The 21,933-nt window shown below is 38.3% G+C and overlaps 4 protein-coding genes across 4 annotated transcripts; 3 read left to right on the forward strand and 1 right to left on the reverse strand.

The window, feature by feature from the left end:
- The first annotated feature begins 768 nt into the window (after positions 1–768).
- sparcl1 (SPARC-like 1) lies at positions 769–6,085 on the forward strand. Its single transcript, XM_026358974.1, has 11 exons — positions 769–847; positions 1,735–1,790; positions 1,887–1,952; positions 2,056–3,123; positions 3,628–3,736; positions 4,081–4,202; positions 4,293–4,413; positions 4,520–4,650; positions 4,857–5,005; positions 5,175–5,323; positions 5,465–6,085. The coding sequence occupies exons 2-11, from the start codon at positions 1,737–1,739 to the stop codon at positions 5,491–5,493; spliced, it is 1,998 nt and encodes a 665-aa protein (XP_026214759.1). The 5' UTR covers positions 769–847; positions 1,735–1,736; the 3' UTR covers positions 5,494–6,085.
- A 2,575-nt stretch (positions 6,086–8,660) lies between these two features.
- scpp9 (secretory calcium-binding phosphoprotein 9) lies at positions 8,661–10,287 on the forward strand. Its single transcript, XM_026360596.1, has 9 exons — positions 8,661–8,680; positions 8,764–8,823; positions 8,980–8,994; positions 9,085–9,279; positions 9,406–9,480; positions 9,591–9,692; positions 9,828–9,893; positions 9,984–10,034; positions 10,135–10,287. Exons 2-9 carry the CDS (start codon positions 8,779–8,781, stop codon positions 10,201–10,203), a joined length of 618 nt encoding a protein of 205 aa, XP_026216381.1. The 5' UTR covers positions 8,661–8,680; positions 8,764–8,778; the 3' UTR covers positions 10,204–10,287.
- A 2,047-nt stretch (positions 10,288–12,334) lies between these two features.
- Positions 12,335–14,351, forward strand: odam (odontogenic, ameloblast associated). Its single transcript, XM_026360595.1, has 9 exons — positions 12,335–12,395; positions 12,493–12,528; positions 12,614–12,661; positions 12,771–13,019; positions 13,105–13,161; positions 13,251–13,373; positions 13,865–13,897; positions 14,001–14,084; positions 14,212–14,351. Exons 1-9 carry the CDS (start codon positions 12,336–12,338, stop codon positions 14,245–14,247), a joined length of 726 nt encoding a protein of 241 aa, XP_026216380.1. The 5' UTR covers position 12,335; the 3' UTR covers positions 14,248–14,351.
- Positions 14,352–14,469: 118 nt separating this feature from the next.
- On the reverse strand, positions 14,470–17,021 carry LOC113162319 (basic salivary proline-rich protein 1-like). The gene is made up of 13 exons (XM_026360386.1): positions 16,997–17,021; positions 16,855–16,919; positions 16,144–16,380; positions 15,745–15,774; positions 15,625–15,645; positions 15,480–15,506; positions 15,358–15,384; positions 15,231–15,260; positions 15,116–15,145; positions 14,970–15,005; positions 14,858–14,893; positions 14,700–14,772; positions 14,470–14,607 (listed from the first exon to the last, which is right to left on the reverse strand). Exons 2-12 carry the CDS (start codon positions 16,903–16,905, stop codon positions 14,716–14,718), a joined length of 582 nt encoding a protein of 193 aa, XP_026216171.1. The 5' UTR covers positions 16,906–16,919; positions 16,997–17,021; the 3' UTR covers positions 14,470–14,607; positions 14,700–14,715.
- Between the last annotated feature and the right edge of the window lie 4,912 nt (positions 17,022–21,933).

Consider the following 21,933-nt stretch of genomic DNA (forward strand, 5'->3'; position numbering starts at 1 on the left):
TCTGTTTCAGTTGTACAATGTTGAGCAATGCCCAAAAACAACTTTTATTATTTTTCTTTTATTATTTGTGTCGTTAGATGTTTTTTTGTTTTTTAAGCTGATCAGGTGAATTCCTTTAATACCCACCGGTTCCCAGTACTGGTCATGATTTTGATGCAACAGAACAAAACCTACTGAAAACATGTTAACATGTTAATGACCATGACGTTTGCGCAAACGTCATCTTCTGCTAAGGCTCATCTGATCAAAAACATCCACTCACTTGAAGAGAATAGATTTTATTATTACAATGTAAGAGTAGAAGAGTTTTATAAAGACAAATACGTGTTAAAATAGAGAACTGTTTCTTTCTGTCTCATTATGTTCATGTATTAACACTATTTATAGACCAAATCAGTGGCTCCAGGAAAACAGACTTATGATAGAGTGACACCTAGTGATAAAAATCCTGCATTATTTCCATCACAAGGTCACAGTGGTTTGGTTTGAATTTATTCTCAAACCAAATATTTCTTAATTTAAATTGTTATTAATTTAATAATTTTTTTCATACATTGTATTTTTTCTATTTTATTTTTCTTGCATTTTTTTTTCATCTGAGCATCCAACTGAAGCTTAATGTGGGGTCTCTTTCTCCCTCTATCTCTGTATCGCTGCAGAATCATTTGTGTGTGTGTGTGTGTGTGTGTGTGTGTGTGTGTGTGTGTATGTGTGTGTGCTTGCACTAGGCAAGTTTGTGTGGACACTGAGCTCAGTCTTGAATACAAAAGGACATCTTCACAGGTCTAGCACAGGCACGTAGGGCTGTTTGTGCGGTTCTCATTTCGTTTGCAACTGCGAGCCTCAGGTAAAATCCTAATTTCGGAGACATTAACACTATTTTGAAATCATATCTTAATTTGTGTGTGTTGTGTGTCTTGTTCACTAACTTGTTTGTGCTGTTCGAAGTTGATGTGCAGCTACTACGGGCTTCGTTATACTACAGCTTCTTTAGTGATGACCATATTTTGTCTTAAATGCTCTCAATAAATAGTGAAAGAAGATTATTTTTGTATTTATTAATATAAAGTGACTATTAATTACTGCAACCTTGTGTTTATACTTTAACCTTCTAATATACTGTGTGTAATAGGTAGATGTGTAATATACTGTGTGTACATTGTTTTGATTTGTAAGATATCAAAAAATCTAGTTTAAATTAACTTGTGAAACAAATACATTTATCATATACCTAAAATGTGTCATTTGAAACCTTTCCTCATAATTGTTGGTGAAATACGAATGAATAATATCCCACTTTATGTACATTTTCATGCACAAACATCTCTCATGCAGTACGCTGTTTACTGAGTTGAACCAGGGATCGGTCCACTGGACGGGCCCAGCAATGTCTGTTTTGTTTCCGTCCAGAGATAAAAAGTTTGTGGACTTAGTGAACTTTTTCCAGTCTGGTAGCCTCTGATGTTTACTTTAGCCCTGAATGTGATTTTGAGGGAGCGGTGCATCCCAAAGGACTATCACCATAACAACAGCGGAGTCAATCCTGCAGCTCTGCTTGTCATGGACGTGTTGGTAGCATACAGATGCACTCATCTCTTTTGACTTTGTAAGATCTGCCAAGTTCACATCTTTGTTGTGACAAGTTAGAAGTCAGGAGACAATGCCTCGATTGTTTAGGATGGGCTTTTAATTTGTGCCTTCACAAAAACGTATACTACTTTTTGAATCTTTTAGGTATGAGGGTCTGCTTAGTTTTCCTGTGCTTACTGGCAGCCACATTTGCCCTGTCTGTGAGTATCAAAGTTGGTATTATCTTTCCTATTTGAACAAGTAAGTTTTGCATTAACTTAACAGTAATCATTATCAATCATTTCTGCTATGTTCAGGTCAAAAGTAAGCCTCATGGAAAGCATCATGGATTGCGTAAAACTCTACACACTGTGAAAGAAAAGGTAAAACAGGAAACAGTTTTTCATTTTTTATTCCAACCAAGATTGTTTCATACTGGAAAATATTATAATACAATAATAATTTACTAATTTTCTCGCACTTAAGGATATTATCCCAGAGGTGACCAACAGGCCACAGATCTCACCCACTCCAGTCACGCGTGAAGCCAGCACCCAGGTGCAGGAAGATGAGGAGCTGAGCTCCGAGGGCAATGTTAACACTAACAAGGAGGATGGAGAACTTGATGTGACTGACGGAAGAGATAAAAGCACTGTAGTCCTGTTGAGTGAGGAGGAACTGGTGGATCTCCTGAAGAAAGAGGCAGAAGAAGAGGAAGAGTTGGAGGAAAGAGAGCTGGAAGAGGAAGAGGACAGAGAAAACAAGGGCGAAGTGGAGTCTGGTGAGGCTGTGGGAAGCAAGGAGAAAGCTGGGGTGGAGGAGGGGAAGAAAGATGATGAAGAAGTAACAGATGAGGAGGTGGAGGAAGAGAGCGTGGAAGATGACGTACAGGAGGAGGTAGAGATGATGCCCCAGAAAGACCACAAGGAAGAGTTTGCTGACAAGGTGGAAGACAAAGAAGACGGCATGGAAACGGGCAGCACAGAGTCAGAGATTCCAGCCAATCCTGACTACGCTCCCGACAGCGGTGTCTTACAACCTCTACCGTCTGTTTCTGCTCAAGTAAAATCCCACACAGATGTCACCCAGCACCTTTCTAAAGCAGAGCGAGAGAAGGAAACGAGTGAGAAAGAACTTCTCATCATAGCTGATGACTATGAGCAAGACGTACAAAACACTGAGGCGGTGGACAGTGAGGAGGATCAGGAGAGGTTTCAAGAAGACAAAGATGACAAGGATTCAGACTCTCCACCTAAACCTAAAGATCCTCAAGATGGATCAATGGATCCACAAGAACCAAAGGGCAACACAGAGCTTGACTCAGGATCCCGAGCGGCTGAGAAGGAGGAAGAGAAGAGGAAGAATGACAGTGAAAGTCAGACCAAGGGAAAGATGAAGAAGCAAAAGAAGAACCAGAGGGCAAGAAATCACTCTCCACAGAGGGAGGAAACCCAATCTGGACAGGAACAGAACCAGCAGGAGCCTCCAGAATCTGAGAGCAGCAGCACCGACAATACAGTCCACAAGGCAAAAAGGAGAAGGGAAGGAAAATGGGTAACTCATCAATAAATGTATTTAGGTTAACAATGGATAACGTGACAACTTTGGAGTCACCTTATTGACTCAATGTCTCAGTTTCATGGCCTGCAGCTTTACTGGTTTGATTCATTTTCAGTGCCAGCACCTGTTTTGCCCAGCACAACACAGCTTACCAACCAAGTTAACAACTAACTGGGATCACGGCGGAGCATTTAGCAACTAAAGAGCTAGATGTTTCCCTCAGGAGTAGGTGGAGACAAAAACAGACCAAATGCATGATAATTACCCTGGCTGAATAAATAAGCTGCAGTTTGCTAAAGTTACTCACATCAACAAAACATTTTAATTTCACCATCTTGTGTTTACTGCTGGTTTTCATAACTCCTGAGTTCCCAAAAAAGGTTATTGCAGGTTTCCATTTGGGAAATGTGACATTTGCTTAGGATGTGCAGCTGCAATCCTAAATATGTTTTTTCATTGTCTGGTGACATCTGTGTGTTACCTGTGTATGTTTTCCAGGGACCTTTAGTAGGAATGAACCCAGTGCAGATACGCGCTACAGTGGATCTCTACCCCAGTTCCAGACCCTCTCTTGGTGAAAGCGCACATCACCCAGAAACCCCTGCTGGTTGGTTGGTTTATTCACATTCACCTTACTGACCAACGCACTATGCCAACAGTCTGATAGAGGAATCTGCTGACCAGATAATTTAGCTAAAACTTCCGCATGAATAGTGTCACTGTGCTTTATGGTCGCTACGAAAACACAGCTCTGGAGGCTTAAAGAGTGAAAAAGTGAGATCAAGTTGAATTCAATCACTGTACAAACTCAAATGGCACTGGAATGTAAAGGATGGCGTGTAGTGGTTATTCGTGTGGCTTGTTTGGTTTAAACTCCTCACACTGTAAACACCATTTACAGTCTTACAACGTATACTCCACAATGTACATTGTGTTTGTGATCTCTTCTAGATCCATGTGACAGTTTCCACTGCAAACGTGGAAAGATGTGTAAACTCGATGCCAACAATAAACCTGGTTGTGTGTGTCAAGAACCATCGAAATGTCCTCATAGTGTGAATGAGTTTGACCATGTAAGTATACGTAACCTCTTTAGTGGCACAAACTGCAGGAAATGTGTAGCTACTGTTTGGATCTGATCGTTGCGCTCATTTTCTTTTTAGGTTTGTGGAACGGACAACAGAACATATGACACATCTTGTGAACTCTTTGCTACCAAATGCAACCTGGAGGGCACCAAGAAAGGTCACAGGCTTCATCTGGACTACACTGGGCCATGCAAATGTGAGAGTTAACCATGCCATGTGGTTTCAGCAACAACGTTTTAGTACATTACAAGACAAAAAAATGGACCCTGCTCTTTATCCCTCACTGTCCAACTCTCTTCCAGTCATACCTCCATGTGTAGACGCTGAGCTGGTCCAGTTCCCTCTACGAATGAGGGATTGGCTGAAAAATGTGCTGCTGCAGCTCTATGAGTTCACAACCCCAGGCTTCCTCACTCCTAAACAACGTTTTAGAGTAAGATAAAGTCTCAGAATGATTAGGATTCTCCTTTAGATTATGCATTTTAATCCAGATGTATTGCATGACTTGCCTGTAATTGTGTTCATCAATCTAACCAATTAGTCAGAGTGAGTCAGAAAATCACATATTTTGGGGGAAAAATAAATAATAAAAAAAAAAACAAACAAAAGAAAACAAATCTGGTGTTTTGTAATTTGTAGGTGAAGAAAATCTTCGAGAGTGAGCGCCGTCTTCATGCTGGTGATCACTCTGTTGAGCTTCTCGCTCAGGACTTTGAGAAGAACTACAACATGTACATCTACCCAGTGCACTGGCAGTTTGCCCAACTGGACCAACATCCTTCTGACAGGTTGGTCTTCTCCTGTGTTATGTTTAACTGAATGATTATACATTTGATTTTTTTTAATTACAGTTTAAGATATTATATATTACATAAACAAATTGGTTTATATGTATTGTGATCAGTGATTGTAATATGCATGTGCTGTATATAATAAAAATGTAATCTTGGTCTGCAGGCTGTTGTCCCACTCAGAACTGGCCCCACTCAGGGTCCCTCTGGTGCCCATGGAGCACTGCACCTCACGCTTTTTCCAGGAGTGTGATGCTGACAAGGACAAGCAGGTGTCCTTTAAAGAGTGGACTTCCTGTTTTGGGATCAAAAGTGGTAAGAGCAGCAACAAATGATCATGATACTATGGTAACATTGATAGTGTCTTCAACTTTTAGAATCATTAGCTATAATGATAATACGTTTACATAACTTCGCAAAATTAAAGCTATTTTCTATTCTATTCATTCTCCACAGAGGATATGGATGTCAGCCTGCTTTTCTGAGTGTCGTTTTTTAGCTCCTCTTCTACATGAGCTTATGGAAGATGCTCAAGTATCGAAGACAAAGACCTTCATGAACCTCTGGATCATAAGGAATCCTGACAAGTACAGATAATCATTTTACGCTGTGCTATAAAGAATAAGTGTTGATTGTCGTTTCTATTTTTTACTGTCAGACTCAGCTTGGAAATTTAGAATCTAGACTATGTATGTTAAAATATAAATAAGCAATTAAACTTACCTGGTTTTACTCTGAAACTGTTTTCTGATGCATTCCAAACTTGAAATAAGTGTAAAACTGCAAATGAGTTGTGGTTTGGTAGAGCGATTTGGTTGAGAATTACTTTTGAAATCAAAGTTAAGTAGATATTTCAGACCCTTATGTTAAGCTAGAAAATGTGAATTAATAACTGTGTTGCTCATTTTAGCTGTAAATGCTTATCTTCATATCTCATGTTTGATTATAGCTCTGTTTAAAGCCTTACAGACAGCAATGACTGTCATGATATCATGACATGGAATATTTCAGTGTACCCTGTTGTTGATAATTTGTATTCCTCTAGAGTCCTGAAATAAAGTTATTGCATCGTGTCGGTGGATCCTGGTTGACCGTAAAAGGTCCTGGGACTCATCAGTTTATTCTCTAATGTCATGTTTTATTAATTGTATTCATTGTTCAGTCACCCTGATGCCACTATGACGTGAAAATGTGGCCTCTACAGCAATGGTCATGACAATGCAAGTCACTGATGCCTAGTTTAGGTTTGCCACATAATCTTGAATAATGGCCCTCTGTAAGGTAACAAAGCAAAAAATAGCCTACTAGAGCTTGGTCATGATGATTACCGTGACTTGTTGTTTTGAGACTTTGAGGCTGCACTGTGATTGGACCTTCCTTGGTGATCACTGAATCTGACGCTCTCTATATAAGCAAAGAAAGACGCAGCCCTTCACCTGTCGACAGCGTGACTTCAATGAGATAAAACATGTTCTGCGTACTTTGGGTCATCTTTCAGATCTTGGCTGTTGCGGAGGGGGGAGGTGTGTCTTCTCAGAGTGCTGAGGCACTTGCCAATGGGGGAGTGAATAATAATGGAGGAACGGCAGCTGGCAACAATGCCAATCCTGGGGTTCAAAATGGGGTTCCACTGAACGGGGAACCCATTGTGGGACGCTTAGTCCAAGTCGGTGGGTCACTTTTCATCCAGCCAGTCGGGAACCCTGTTGGCCAACCTGCCCTGCAGCAGCTAATCCCCATTGGAGGTCTCCAACAGGGTGGGGTACTCCTTTTGGGTCAGACAGGAGGAGCCAATGTAAACCCACTGGGGCAGGGGGCTCAGGGTGCCAGGGGTGGGCCGGTCACACTGCTTGCCCTGCTGTCACAGAGAAATGCTGGAGGAGACCCACAGGGTGCCGTGTTTACTCCAGGCCAAGTGCAGTTGATCCCTTTGGCGGGGCCGAACAACCAGCAACAGGCTGCTGGGGCTAAGGCTGGCAGACTGAGGTTTCAGCGTTCAGCGGCAGCTCGCCTCAGGAGGACACAGCTCCCCGCGATGAAGGAGGTTGCAACTGAAGAAGAGGAGGAATGCTCTGGGATGGAAGTGGAGGAGAAGCAAATTAATTGAGACTCCACAGTGAACAGACATCATAAACATCTTGTGATTGATTCTCATGTCCTCATTCTGTCTCTTGCTTGAATCTTGACTTAATAAATTATTGCTGTAATAAATAATAAACAGTTTAAATCAATCGTTGACTCGTTGTTGATTTTATCCCAATATATAAATAAAATACTCATTTGATTTGATACAAGAATCCAAAGTATGTCATGGTATGCTTGAGCAATACACCAACGTTACGGGTGTGGCTCCTATCGTGGTAGTTATTTTTGTGTGAGAGCCTGGTACAAATATTTTCTATATACAGTATGCTGCTTTCAACATGTTGATTTACGTCCCTAAATATGAAAAACATCCTTAACACGTTATTCACACCATGGCAGGATTCCTGGAGTGAGAGCTACTTGTTAGAACCAGAGATAATGAAAGAAATCTGAACTTCTCTATAAAATCATAAAACTGACATTTACAAAATATGACAAGATACTCAAATGAGCATTATTGCATTGGAAAATAAAGAATATGTCCCAACATTAAACTGCAAACAGCAATAAAATAGTTTCTAAATTTGAACTACATGACAGCGTATAATTAGTATAAAGCTCCAGACCAGACTTCCACAGAGACTGTTTACCTGGTCTACTGTGGCCTGTCCAGTCAGCACTAAAAAAGCCATCCCCCAGACAGCCTCAGTATGTCACAACATACCCAGCTAACCACACTGTGAATGAATGTAATGTCTCGAAGTCTTTAGAAAATGGGCTGATGCAATGTGACAAACAAATATCTGTGTATCAGCAATATCAGAGGATTTTAAAACAGTAAGTAAAACAGGTCTGGTCTTTTTGCTGTTTGTGATCTTCATCCCTGGGTTGGAAGCAACATGTGAGTAGTTATTTTAGGCAAATGGCAAATAAATGATGAACTCTTCACTAATTACAGATGAGCCTCCTCTTCTACCTCTTCTGTTTTAAATTACAGCAGTGGGAAACATGAAATCCTATGCACTTCTGAACATGAATCAAATCACAAGTTGTCATTCTTACTTTGATGTTTTACTGTCACAAACAGCGTGCTGTCTGCTGGCTTAAATCTTTAATTAAATCTAAGCGCATGCAGGTGTTTTTCATGGCTTTTCCTACAAAACCAGCTGATGATGATGTTTGCCTACCGATGACCACGACCCGCAAAGCTTAGATGGTTCCCACTGGTTTGTAGTTTTGTAGCTTCCAGAAATGTCCGCAAACCTAAGACAGTGAATCACCCTGTTTTTGTTTGTGGTCATTGAGCTGCATTGAGAACAACGTTAAGTGGTTCAGTGGGATCAGGTGTCTTTAAAGACAGGCAGCTTACTGTGTTACATTTCTTTAAATCGTGTATTATGGAAAAATATGTCACATCACAAAACCCCATGACACACAGGTGACAAATCCAGTCTGTGAGCAAGTCAGGGTTCTTCTCTCTAATTGGCTCATTATAATCTGTGGGACTGATAAAAGGTGTTCTACTATCAGACAGCAACTATTGTCCTTCTTGGCGCATACTATTTGCAGGAAGAACAGAAATATCAGGTATGTGTGGGGAAGCTAAGAGTTGTATATACTTCTATGTTATCTACATGTGCACATATTAACGCAAACACATTGTTTTACAGGTTGAGATCTGCACAATGAAGCTTCTTCTCCTCACAACATTTGTAGCCACACTGTGCTATGTGAGTCTATCTATCTATCTATCTATCTATCTATCTATCTATCTATCTATCTATCTATCTATCTATCTATCTATCTATCTATCTATCTATCTATCTATCTATCTATCTATCTATCTAAGATGCATGTAACAACTTATATCTTTTTCTTTATTGCAGGTCAATGCAGGAAAGGTAAAACAACATTCATACGTCTCATAATTCATGCATGATTAATGGCATAATTCAAACTGTACAATGAACATGCTTTCTCCCTCCATGCAGACTGACAGGTTGCTTGCAGCCATGATGGTAAACGCAGCAGTGGCGAATGGAGCAAACCCTGCACTGTTAGCTGCAGGCCTGAACCCACCTATCCTCGTTGGAGGTGTAGGTGGTGTTGGAGGAGTTGGTGGTGTTGGAGGAGTTGGGGGTATTGGTGCTGGAGCAGGTCTGATTGGGCAGCCCCAGATTGCTCAGGTCAGTGCTTTAATGAACACTTTGCTCTATGTTAAGGATGTATTTTTGACAGAAGTCCAAATACCTGATTAGAACTTTCATATGAACAATTATACAGTAATACAGAAGTATATTTACCTCCTACAGTTTGTTCCTGGAGTTCCTGCCTTTGCTGTTCAGGCTGGTGTTCCCAACATGTACCCTGTCCCTGCAGTCAATGCGGTTAGTGTGTGTGTTAACAACACACAGCAGCACTCACGTAATAATGGTGATGATGATAGTGATTCATGTATCAAAATACCACATAAAAATGGGATTTCTGTCTTTCTTAGTATCAGTATCCTTACATGGGAGTCCCTCAAATGGCACCCATAGCACCCATGGCACCCATGGCACCCATGGCACCAATGAATGCTCCTCAGCAGCCTGCAGCGGTAATAATAATATTATAATAATTATAAAATAATGTTTTCATTACCACTGATTTTTTTTATTTTTAGCCATATTCTTTTATTAGAATTTACACAATGACTTGTAGAAACTAATCACAGCTTGCTGTCTTTGTTTAGGGGGTGGCAGGTGGTGCCATGCCACAGCAACTTGCCCCTCAGCCAGGTCCTCTGACAAGATTCAGGGTAAGAAAAAAAAAAAAAAGAAGAATTTATATGTACTGTGCATGAATAGTGATGACAGCTACATTTGCTAACTGTTCTTTGACTCTCCAGCGTCAGCTTATGAAACAGAGGGATGCCTTGAAAGCTACTGTGGATACTCAGGTAAGAATGTATAGTTCACAAAGAAAGAAACTGATTAAGGTCGATAGTGTTATTAAATCGTGAAAGACAAAGTTTCACTGACCGCTCTCTGTTTTCCCAGGTTCCAACTCCTACTGACACAACAGCTACAACTCTGTGTGAAGAACATGATCGTCACGAAGACAATTAAGATGAAACTGCAATATGACAATGAAACATGATTATGTCACCAGTTAGCAATGACCATGGCAGCTGTGTGTGTTATGTTTTATTCTGAAAGTAGAACTGTAGTATGAATCATCATTAATAAACATGACCGTTGACTGTACATGTGTACTTTCACTTAAAATTAAATTCTATGTAAAATTACAATTTGTTTGGTTGTTCTGATTTTATACCAACTGAAAAAGCAGCAGAAAAATGAATGGGATTTACAGTGGATCTCTGCTGCCATCTAAAGCATGATGAGCATAAAAAACAATATGGATTAAAATGGTGAAATGCAACTCTTGCAGTGTGGTTGGGAGGTAATTTTTCAGGAAACAGCGTTGGAACATGAATCTACTACTCTAATGCCTTAGTGAAGCTGACTGTCTAACTATTTTACTAAATAAAACTTACACCCTCCAAGATTCAAGCATGACAGAGTTGCTATAAAGAAGGTTTCCTGGGCTTCATTTCATACAATCGAAGAGCTCAGTTATCTGCTTCATGACACAGTCTGATAGACTTGAATTAAGTAACTAAACCAAACTAACTGTTAAAATTTACTTTAGACTGATGACAGTGAAACTTTCATGCAAGACACTCACTCAATGGTGTCTTAGCCCATGGACACATGAGGAAATGCTGGTTAATGGTATTAGTAAGTGAGTGTTCTGTTAAGCACTTTTCATAGATGTGAAAATTTAAGGTGCTTCTCGTCAACAGAAAAGCTAATCAATGATAAAAAGGAGGAGCAACACAGAGGACAGAGAGACTCACGTAGTCTGTGTTTGGCCCAAAGACGAAAAACAAATAATAAATAATTGTGTAACAAAAAGTGAAAATCACATGAGTTGAAGCACAAATGCACACACATACAAATGAGTGCTAAACCTGAGAAAACAGCTGTGTTTTAAACTGTAGTGTTGGGGAGGGATAAACAACATTCATCTTCTACATTTTACAGTAGTCTACTGGTATTTCTACTGCATTTTTATCAGAGTTTACATTAAAGAAGTTACATTACTTTTTGACATGTGTGTAGTTTGTAACTACTGACACTGTAAAAATAAATGAAATTGTTTTTGTTGTTCAGGACAGGTTTTTAGATAGCTTTATATATGAACGTAAAAAAAGTAATTAAAACAAACAATTGTTCTATTAAATATCCAGTACATAACTTACATAACTGTCATTGCAGGTGGACACTTCTGCTCTTACAATGACAATGAATGAAAGTCAAAATGTCTCCTAGTCCTCAAGCAGGTGCAAGATTAAGTTGAAAAATGAATGAATAAAATAAACGCAACAGAAAATTTGACAACAAATACAGCACTAAATACACGCTTCTCCTTTTTGCTGTGTATCTTTAACATGAATCGCAACACAGTCAACACTGATTTGCCACCATCAGTCTGGGCATGATGAATCAGACAAATGTCTGATTATAAGCTCCCAGCTCCTGTTTTCCCTTTTTTCTCATGACATGCCAAAATTCTTTCAAATCTTACAACATGTCTGTAATTACATGAACACTGAAATGCCACACTCTGAAATATAAACTTTACTTAAGGGTGCATATAAGAAGTGTGAACTATAAGCATGACTCCGGAGCAAAAGGTGACTGAGTTGTGGCCTGTTAAAGCAAAAAAACAAAGAAAACAAGAACACAAACTAAAGAAAACAGCCTATGTAGAAATCATAATTTTATAATCACTGTAATTTATTCATTTTAAAGTTCTGCAGAGACTTGTTAAAAACTTGACAAAGACCGCGTCATGGCGTTTAGAGACATGACGTAGACATAATAACAGACTCACCTGTTCTGTGTTGTACGTGTCTGAGTCTGATGCCATGAGAAATGTCTGTCACACAGACCACACATTGTCTGGATGGCTTGGTGGTGGACTAACACCACTCAAGTGGAGAGAATTTAAAAGGGACATGAAGCAGGTGAGGAGACAGACGCACAGGAATCCACAGAAATCCAGAGCTGGAGAAACGGTAAGATCAGCTTGTATTTCTTTTTGTCTTGATTAAAAGGGTAGTAAAATTGTATAAGAAGATGAAGTTTATGTTACATGCTACACCTTTTGCTTTTACAAAGTGCAGGACATCATGAAGCTGCAAACTGCACTACTGTTGATCTGTCTATTCAAGACAAGCTTTGCTCTTCCAGTGAGTTAATCTTCATGCTTCTGTTACATTTTGCTCATAGTGTATCATCTCAAACTACAGTTAAAGTGTTATTTTTCATACTGTATTACTCTAACAGGTGCAAATAGGAATTCTTGCAAGCAACAGCAATGAGGTAAATAGTTATTACGACTTTTATGTCAATGAGTTCACATGAGGACAATGTTACTAAAGCTAATCTAACCATTTTGTATGCTCAGATCCTGAGACTGAATGGACTAACTCTGGCAGCTCTTGGACAAACACAGGTACAAGAAGATCACAAAGACTTGTTAAAACTTTTTCTTTGCCAGATTTTAGCTTAAACATAAAAAAAAAAAGGGAAAGTAAAGTGAAACAAATTCTCTTTGTCTCCAGGGGTCTTCACTGTTACCCCAGTACGTGCTGCAGCAGCAGCAGCCTGAGGTGCTGCTCACTCCACAGGTGGTGAACTTGAATCCACAGGTGGCTGGTCCTTTTGGTCCACAGGGGCCCCAGTTGTTATTTCCCAACCAGGGCAACCAGCTAACACCTATGCTTGTGCCCAACGGCCAGCAAGACCAGATTGTACCTCCACAGGACCCCAATGCTCCTAATGTCCCTCAGCAGGCCCAAAACCCTGTGCAGGTACAAGAAAACATCTCTCAGTTATTGTATATTTTTGCAGTGATACTTAAAGGAAAAATAAATGATTCTTTTAAATCTCTTTCAGATGTATCCACAATTTCAGTACCCTGTTTATGGATTTCCTCAGCTTCCCAGGCAACAGGTATGATGGCAAACAATGTACTTGTTTGTGAATTCCAACATCCTTATCCACATTTTTCTGCAGATTTAAATCGATTTGTTCATCCGCAGGGCTTCCCTTACTTTATGCCTCCTTACGGCTATCCTCAGCAGAGGAATACTATGATGCTGCAGCCCAACAACGCTCAGCAGAACCCGGAGAGAACCACACAGAGACCACAGCTCCCTCTGCAGGTGAGTCGCAAGATGATGAAGTAAAGGAAAGGAAAGGTTACAGTCAAACAAACAAACTGAAGTCATTACTCTCTTCAGATGTTGAATAAATTTACTTTTTAATCCTTAACAACTAGAACACTGACAATTATTAAGGGAAAAAAATAAGTATAGATCAAATATATTACGCCAGGTACCCATTTTACTTACTTACTACTACTTACTACTTTGAATTAAGTTTTGTGACATACACAATGACTCAAAGACAAGATTTCAATATAATAACATAGCTGCAGTTGTTGAGTCACGACTGTGTGGACGTAATGACAACATGTCTACGAATGCTGACCACATGCAGCCTGTCTGGCCTAGCAGTGGACTGAAGTCATGTCATCGCAGACCTATGTGCGTGCTGAGTTGTTGCCAGTCGTTGCATCTGAAGAAGTTTATTTTGAACTGTGAAATTTAAAAGGAGCTACTTCAGGCTAATTTTAATGCATGTCTCATTTCAGCATGCTTCCCAGCCAAAGGGGCAGACAGAAACAGTGAGAACACTTCACTACTTTCTAATTCATAATTTCACCAATAAACCTAGGAAAGAGTGTGCACCAGTCTAACTACTGTGTTTTTATAACCTTCCTACTTCAGACGTGGCCAGTCGTGACACAGAAAGAATCAACGACAATTCCTCCTGATCCTCGTGGTGATGCATCTGGCCCTGGAGTTGATGAGGTAACATTTTGTACGATAGCACTGCAGCTTTTGTACTTTTTGTATTATAACACTCACTTGTTGGTGTTTTAACATTGTGACATCATTGCTAATAACTAAACAAGTGCTTTTCTCAATATTTCTCCAGGGTCAGACCAACTTCCCCTTCCTTTTTGAACCCTAGATGTCAACCAGGGAATGAGGTGGTTAAGCAGAAATTAATTCTAGCTGCTTGACTGTAGTCACTGCACACTCACTGGATGTGCCATTTATCCAAATGCAATTTGTTTGTTCCCAACTCTTTTTGTAATAAATGGAAACTGTGTTGTTTGTTCCACAAATAGCTTCCTCTTCTTCACAACACAATAAAGAACTTTGCCAAAGATAAGTGTTTCAGATTCTTTTATTGTGGCACACAGAAATTTAGTTTTATAGTGAAATGCTGATGTACAGAAATTATTTTGAAGAGTATACCACAGAAAAGTCAATTATCATAATCTCTGTTTAAACATTATGAAGTTGGAATAAAGCTGCTGGATTCATCCTGATGAGAGATAAAGAAACACTCAGGATTAGTTAGCAAATCAATGTTCAGGTGATCAGATGGGATCAGTACTACTTTATAAATGTAATCACCTTTAAATACAGGCAGTTACCAATCAGCTCCTTCATCATCGTCTCCCTCTGCCACTAGCTCAGACACGTTCTTCTGAAAAAGAAAAATTAACTAATGGAGACTAAACTTCTAATAAACTAATAATAACAAAGAACCAAAACAATCTGTCTCTACTTACAGGTCTAAACACCCCAAACTCCATGGAGAACATGTTCTTCAAAAATAAAAAGGGAAATTATATTAGTTGTTAATTTAATAAAACATATGAATATAAAGTAAAGATAGATTACCGGCAGTGTGGAGTTATAGATGAGCTTCACATATTGCTGAAATTGAGATAAAGAGATGTTGTTTGTTGTTACTGAGCAGATTCTCAATCCAAAGCTTATATAATTACAATGATTATTTCACTGGAAATGATAAAAAGTCATTATACCCCATTTCTAGGAGGTCCATGTTTTCTTCCCTGTAAAAAAGTAACAGTAAAGATCAAATGTGCTCAGTGTTTGATAATGTAATCATTGCTTCAGTGACGAAGTGACTGTTTGTACCTGGAAATGGCGAGGGACTCTTTCACCGTGCTGTGAACGAAGAACAAATCATCTCTAGAGCTCTTTCTTTAACTGCGATTAAAGTGTTAAAAGTGTTTACTGTGAATTACGACACGTTCAGACCCACCTTCGGCATCAAAAATAGGTTCTCACCCTGCAAACATTTGAACACAGCAGATTAGTGGGAATGTAAAATTTCACCAGGTTTTGTAGTTTAAAGCATCAAAGAAACAGTTAGTAAAGATTTACCTGCTGTAAGGTGACATTGGTGATGTTCTAAAGAGGAAAGCCACATGTTTAGTTAACCAGGTTTAATATATAATTACATTTGTTACTCTGGTATGTCCAAATTAATTTACTGTATGTAATAATAATAAAAATAATAATAAAATACCTGGAATGTCACATTGTCAACCTAAGAAGTATTTAAAAGCACAAGAAAATGAGATGATGAGATTTTCTTTTTGTTATGTCACATTAATAAACAGTACAGTACGGAGTACAGTAGACCTACCTTGAATGCGGGAGAAAACTCGATGTTGCCCTAAAAAAAAAGAAAGAAGGATTTTATATTGTTTTTTTCATCGTAATGCTGAACAGGTTAAATAAACAGTGATTAAATAAAATTATTATGAAAAGCAACTTTTAGAGCAGACATCAAACAGTGTTTCACATGAATATTCACAAAAACAACAGACATTAAATGCGAGTGAAAAGGTAAAAACGTCAAACCAAACAGAGACATCATTTAATGAACGGCTCTCCTGATTCTTTTCTAATTTTTGATAACATTGTCAGTAGTTTCCCTCCAACAGAAATATAACCACAGAACCCTAGACATTTAAGATTCATTACACTTTCGTCCACTTACTGTACATGTCAGAATAATTATAGTCTTTCATTGTGAGCTTACCGGGGGACCAGGGTTCTTCATGTGCCTCTCCTCACTTTTTGACCCTCCTTGGTGTTTCCCAGGTTTCCCACCTTTGCCAAAGGGTCCAGTCTTGTTCATGTGGTTCTCCTCCATTTTTGGTGGTGACTGGGATTTCCCAGGTTGGCCACCTGGGCCCTGGGGAACAGGTCTGTTCATCGGGGGCAGGTCACCTTTTGGTGGTCCTGGGGGTTTCCCAGGTCGCCCAGAGGCAGGAGGCTGTGTGAAGCACATAAAAAGCACAACACAGTACAGTAAATTAAGCTATAACCTGATTTACAGTAGATAAGAAGATTGTACATAGAGTGTCAGGCATTACCAAATGCTAGACTTTTGTTACAGCTAGCCAAAAGTTACAGCAAGTTAAGATGATGTTTATTCTCGTTTATTTAATGTGTTTATTAACTGAGTGTGCAGATTCAGAGACAGCAGCACCTGTCAGCTAAGTTTATAATAAGACTGTTTTCTGTCTTGTATTTTATTACCTAACCCCTGACATATTTTGTCCCATTTGTAGTTTTATTTCTTACCTTATTCTCAGCATGTTTAGTTTGTGTGTCAGAATAACAAAATGTGACTTCATTTGTAGAAAGTTACGTGCTGCTAGCTTTAAGATTCCCCTGCTTTGTTTGATGTGTTAACTTTGCTTGATTTACTTGGATAAATTACAATATTAATTAAAGCAACACTCACAAGAGCAGCAACTGCTGACAGGAGAAAAGCTGCGACCAAAAAGAGCTGCATTGCTTCAGAAGAACCTGCAAGAAAATATTATTAAAATGAAGTCAAATTATTCTTTAACCAGGCCAAAGATTTTATAGAGAAAGCTACTCACTGTGGAGCGTCGACTGTATGTGTCCACTCACCTGAGCTGCTGTGTCTGGCCTGATCAGGCATTGATACTTATATCAGACATCTGACATTGAGGGCACACCTTGCATTTCTCAAAACAAAACATTTTTAATCCCGCTGAATTATCTCCCACACATTGTTTCCTAATGTTTTCTCCACTGGCTTTAATCCTCTTTTCTCAATACAGTGCATGCTGACAACAATCTCATTGGTAGCATGGTGAAATAAAAACTGGACACTGAAAATATTGTCTGATAAACATGTGAATTTACCAAAACACTAATTTAGGTTGCTTAAGGAAGACCAAAAACTAATTTCCTAAAACAAGAGGAAGCAGACAGAGTGGCATACTTCACTGGGTGTTGTCTGTTACCTGCCCAAACCACAAAGACATTTGATAGGTAATCATAAGAGCAGGTGTTTGTGTTGTTGTTGCTTCTGCTTACTATCTGCCAATAGTAAAGGGCTGATAATTAAGAAGCTTTATCTATATAAAGTAACAGAGATAACATAAAATGTTTTCTGACATTATTAAAACTAATATTTAGATTTGATTTTAAGACAAAAACAATGCACTATAGCACATTATTTCTGATGCAAGCTATAGTATTCATATAAAATATTTAGGCTTACGTGTGGTTTTGATGTCTGATTAGTAGTCACACCTGGAAACATGGAGGTGGAGGATTTCCTAATAACTGCAATTTCCCAACAGCATTGTGTTGGTTATAAAAAAAAAAGACATAACACTTACTCCTGTACCTGTATAAAAGAAAGGCCTAGCACTCAGAGCAACGCGACAACAGTCTGAACCATCTGTGAGACAGTCTGGCGATAACTTCTAGTAATTTTTCTATTCTAGTTATTTAGAATATTCTTTCTGTATGAGATTTATAATTTATACAACTCTTTGTCTGAGCTAATCAAATGTACTTTGTGTGATGTGAATTGTATGTTGTGTATTTTTTTCAGCAGGTGTGAAAACTGAAACCATGCTGAAGGTAGCATTTGTGCTTGGATGCCTCCTGAGCCTTGCTCTGGCTACACCTGTAAGTGAAATTCTTTAAATCATTAGCAGTTGTCAATATCAGTATCATCACAATTGTATAATACAAGCAACTTTTGGATTTTCTACAGTTGGACACAGCTCCCAAACGAGATGCCCGCTCGTACTCTTTCTCCAACTCCAACTCCAACGAGGTGAGTGTGTTCTCTGTTTCACAGTTTAACAAACTTTTTTAACAAACCTGTACTGCAAAAGTCCTTAAATAATCCTCTGCTGGTAAATGACCACCCACTATTTATTTTTTCTTCAAGCGTCTGCCAATGCCGCCCTTTTTTAACCCACAACTGAACCAACAGCAACAACTAGACATACTCCGCCTCATTTTACTCCTCATGCAACAAACTACTACTACAGCAGCAACTACAACAACTGCCGCTACAACTACTACTACTACGAAACCTACAACTCCTGCTGCTGCTACATAATAAGATGTGAAACCAAAGTAGAGAGTAACCAGTATTGGATGATGACCAATCCTTGGTCCAAATTTAAATCCTCTTGTCTTAACCAGTGTTTCACCATAAGTCATTGTGTTTGTACTGTTTACTAAATAAACTTCATCAATTCACATATGTGGACTATTGGTTTTGATTTACGTCTTTATTAGACATTATGTCTTTATACTTCAACCAGTGTGAGTTTGAGTTGACAGTGAAACTTTGCATTTTGTAAACATTTATGGTTACTTACAGCCTTAAGTACATACTGATTAAAATGATCAACAAAACACATGAATCATATCCAGTTTCAGCAGGTTTCACTATACGTCTGAGCCTAAACCAGGCCAGAATTGACTGTGGTCAGAGGGGGCAACCAAAAGTAAGGTTTGATTACATTTTATAGCTAGGGAAAATATATTAAACTGCAGCTTATTTTATCACTTGCATGTAAAAAAATCTGTGAGTCATATCACTTACCTTTGGTGGAATTGTATTATATCTCTGAGGGTTTAATAAACTTGATTGGTGTACACAGTGTTTTGATGATAATTTGTGTTTAGTTTTTGTTAAGGATAGAAAGGAGTCAAATGCTCAGATAATGGTAAGATCAGTACCTGCTGTCAGGATCAAAGTCCTTCACATCAGTATATTAAATTGAATTATTAATATTATACATATACACATTGATGTACATCAAATAATCATATCAAATATTTTGTAAAAAATAATATAAAATGAAAATAACATCAACTAATGTCATAGGTGAAAAGCTTACCAGCTTTCTCAGGAGGCAAGACAGAGAAGAAAGAGACAAAGAGCTGTGTGTCATCAGCATATATAATAATGTGCTACATGATTCCTAATAATTCAGCCAGGCAGAAGTATAGATTAAACATATAGTGCCTTAGATTTTAATGGGACACCAGAATATGTTTTTATAGCAGCAGATTTGAAACTGCCAGACACATAAACACTATCTGTTAAATAGAATAGTTGTTTTGTTTTGCTCTGAAAGTCACTTGTCTCAATCAATAGTGTATTTTATGTGTCTTTCACATTTTAAAACATTTTAATGCTTTCTTCAGTCAACCAGCAATTAGAGCCGAAGAGAATGAAAGAAGACACCAGAGCCAAGAATTTATTAATTAGAAATGAGACACAAATATAATGAATTAAATAAACAATTAAGATGAAGAAGAATTCTGAACATATTTAAGTTATTTATATTGAAGTGTTTCAAAATAAAGAGTTTGAGAAACACAGACAACTCTGTATTGTCCCTGATTGCCTCAGCAGTTATTCAAAGTTATTTTTATTATTTTAGGTTTTTAGTTTATTTATTCCCTCTGGTTTCCTGCCTGTTGTCCACTCTGAGGAGAGGCCACAGAGAGCAGAGGTTGCAGTACAGCCACCTGAACTGTAGTTTCAGAATTGCTAATCTCACGTACAGCTAATCAAATACATTCAGGTGAGTCACTCTGGTGCACACATAAAACTTACCTAATTAATAGGCTGTGATTTTCAGTCACATGTGTATTAAATGCTCCCAGTAAAGCTGTGAGTGTATCTGCAGTTGCTTTTCGTTATTGAATCAGCTGCATGAGGGCGGACATGACAATAAATTAAATGTCTGTGTCTGGTTCTGCAGGAGCATTGTTCTGTCAAAGAGAGTTTTTTTCTTTCTTCTCTAAGTTGAAAATTAGAATTGCCTAAACTTTTGTAGTTCAAAACTTCAAACACCACATGATCCTTGTATATTGCTGCACTGTTGCCTTTTAACATACAATATACACTTAAAACCAGTAAACAGCATTGTTAATTATTCAATACTCGTAAAGCTGATCAAAAATGTGTTTCAGTGGATTACACAATAAAACACTAAACTTGAAGCATTACCATGTGTGCACATGAATCTAATTAATACCACTGTTTTCCCAACAGATATGATAACAGCTGGCCCAGGGTGTGAATTGCAAATATATTTCATCATTCAAATACAAATAGTTTCATTACACAGCGTTTTGACAAACATCAAATCAAAATACCTTTAACAGCTCATTGGACAACAGGTGGTACAATAATTGTATATAAAGAGCACAAGGACAGGCAGGTAACATGAGACCAGAGTCATCACTGAACTCAACACTCTTCACTTTAAAGGTGAGATTTTCATCACCAGGGACCATTGACAGTCTGTAAGTGCAGCCTGCTGCGTCGATAACTGAATGGTAGTTTTGTTTTTCTCCATTTCTGTTTCAGAAAAGGATTCTTCAAATTTTCAGCTATGAAACTGCTGGTCCTCGTTTTTTGCTTCTTGGCATTGAGTTATGCCTTTCCTGTGAGTACTTGTATTCAGCTATTTGTGAACTATCATATTTACATGATTTTTTTTTTTTTTTTTTTTTACTTAGATCAGATGCAAAGTGAATCATGACAATTAAACTTCTTCACTCTTATAGGCCTCTGAGGAGAACGATCGAGTCAAACGCTCTGGGAGTAGAGAGGTCAGTGTATTTATAAGAGATTCTTTTACACACAAAATCATTCTGTTGTATTGTTTAAAATTTTTATTTTTTGTATGATCTTCTAAAATAAAGTTTTTTTCTTTTTACCAGAGGGGTGGTAGATATGGATTTATGCCTCCGATGGGATATCCTCCGTATCCCATTGGATATCCTTACCCTGTCTTTCCACCAGCAACAACCAACCAAGAAATGACAACATTTGTGCAGCTTTTGTTGGCAAGACTGGCAGCTGCCACTACTACTGGATAATGATAAAACAAAGTGGCTGACAGAACAAAACTGGAATTCAATAATGTTCAGAGTTTGTTTAAATAACTGAATAAGGAAATCATTCCAAATAAAGAAAGACATGATTGACACCCTGTATGATGTTTTCCTTTCTGTTTTATTTGGATTATAGCTTCTCAATACCTAACAGTACTTTGTGTGAGAGGGCGTGCAGAAGTTATAGCACTGTGAAAAGAGCTCCTTTTATATCTGTGTGCTTATAAGTTTATATGTGTTTGTTGTGTGACAGCTTTTAATGTCACACCATGGCAAAATATGTTTTGTACAGATAGACAGTACAGATAATATATTTTAACACACTGCACAATATAAATAATCACTGAGTAAAAATGACTGAAATACTTGTTATTTTGTTTATTACTTTGACAAAGTATTCAAATCAACACATTTAATGGGACAATTCGTTCACCTTATTCAGCTTTTGGCTTTATTCTTTAGTTTTACAAGTGAAGTGCATGCAGCCTCAGTTCCAGTTATTTCCTGCCTCCACTGTGACGCCATTTCCACAGCCATTTGGTTTCCCTTTTCCCACACCTGCTCTTTTTTTGTTTGCAGCAGCAATTTTTTCTAATCCTATTGGAAATTTAGATAAGCACATGAC

Source organism: Anabas testudineus, chromosome 1 (assembly GCF_900324465.2).
Source record: "Anabas testudineus chromosome 1, fAnaTes1.2, whole genome shotgun sequence".
NCBI lineage: Eukaryota > Metazoa > Chordata > Actinopteri > Anabantiformes > Anabantidae > Anabas > Anabas testudineus.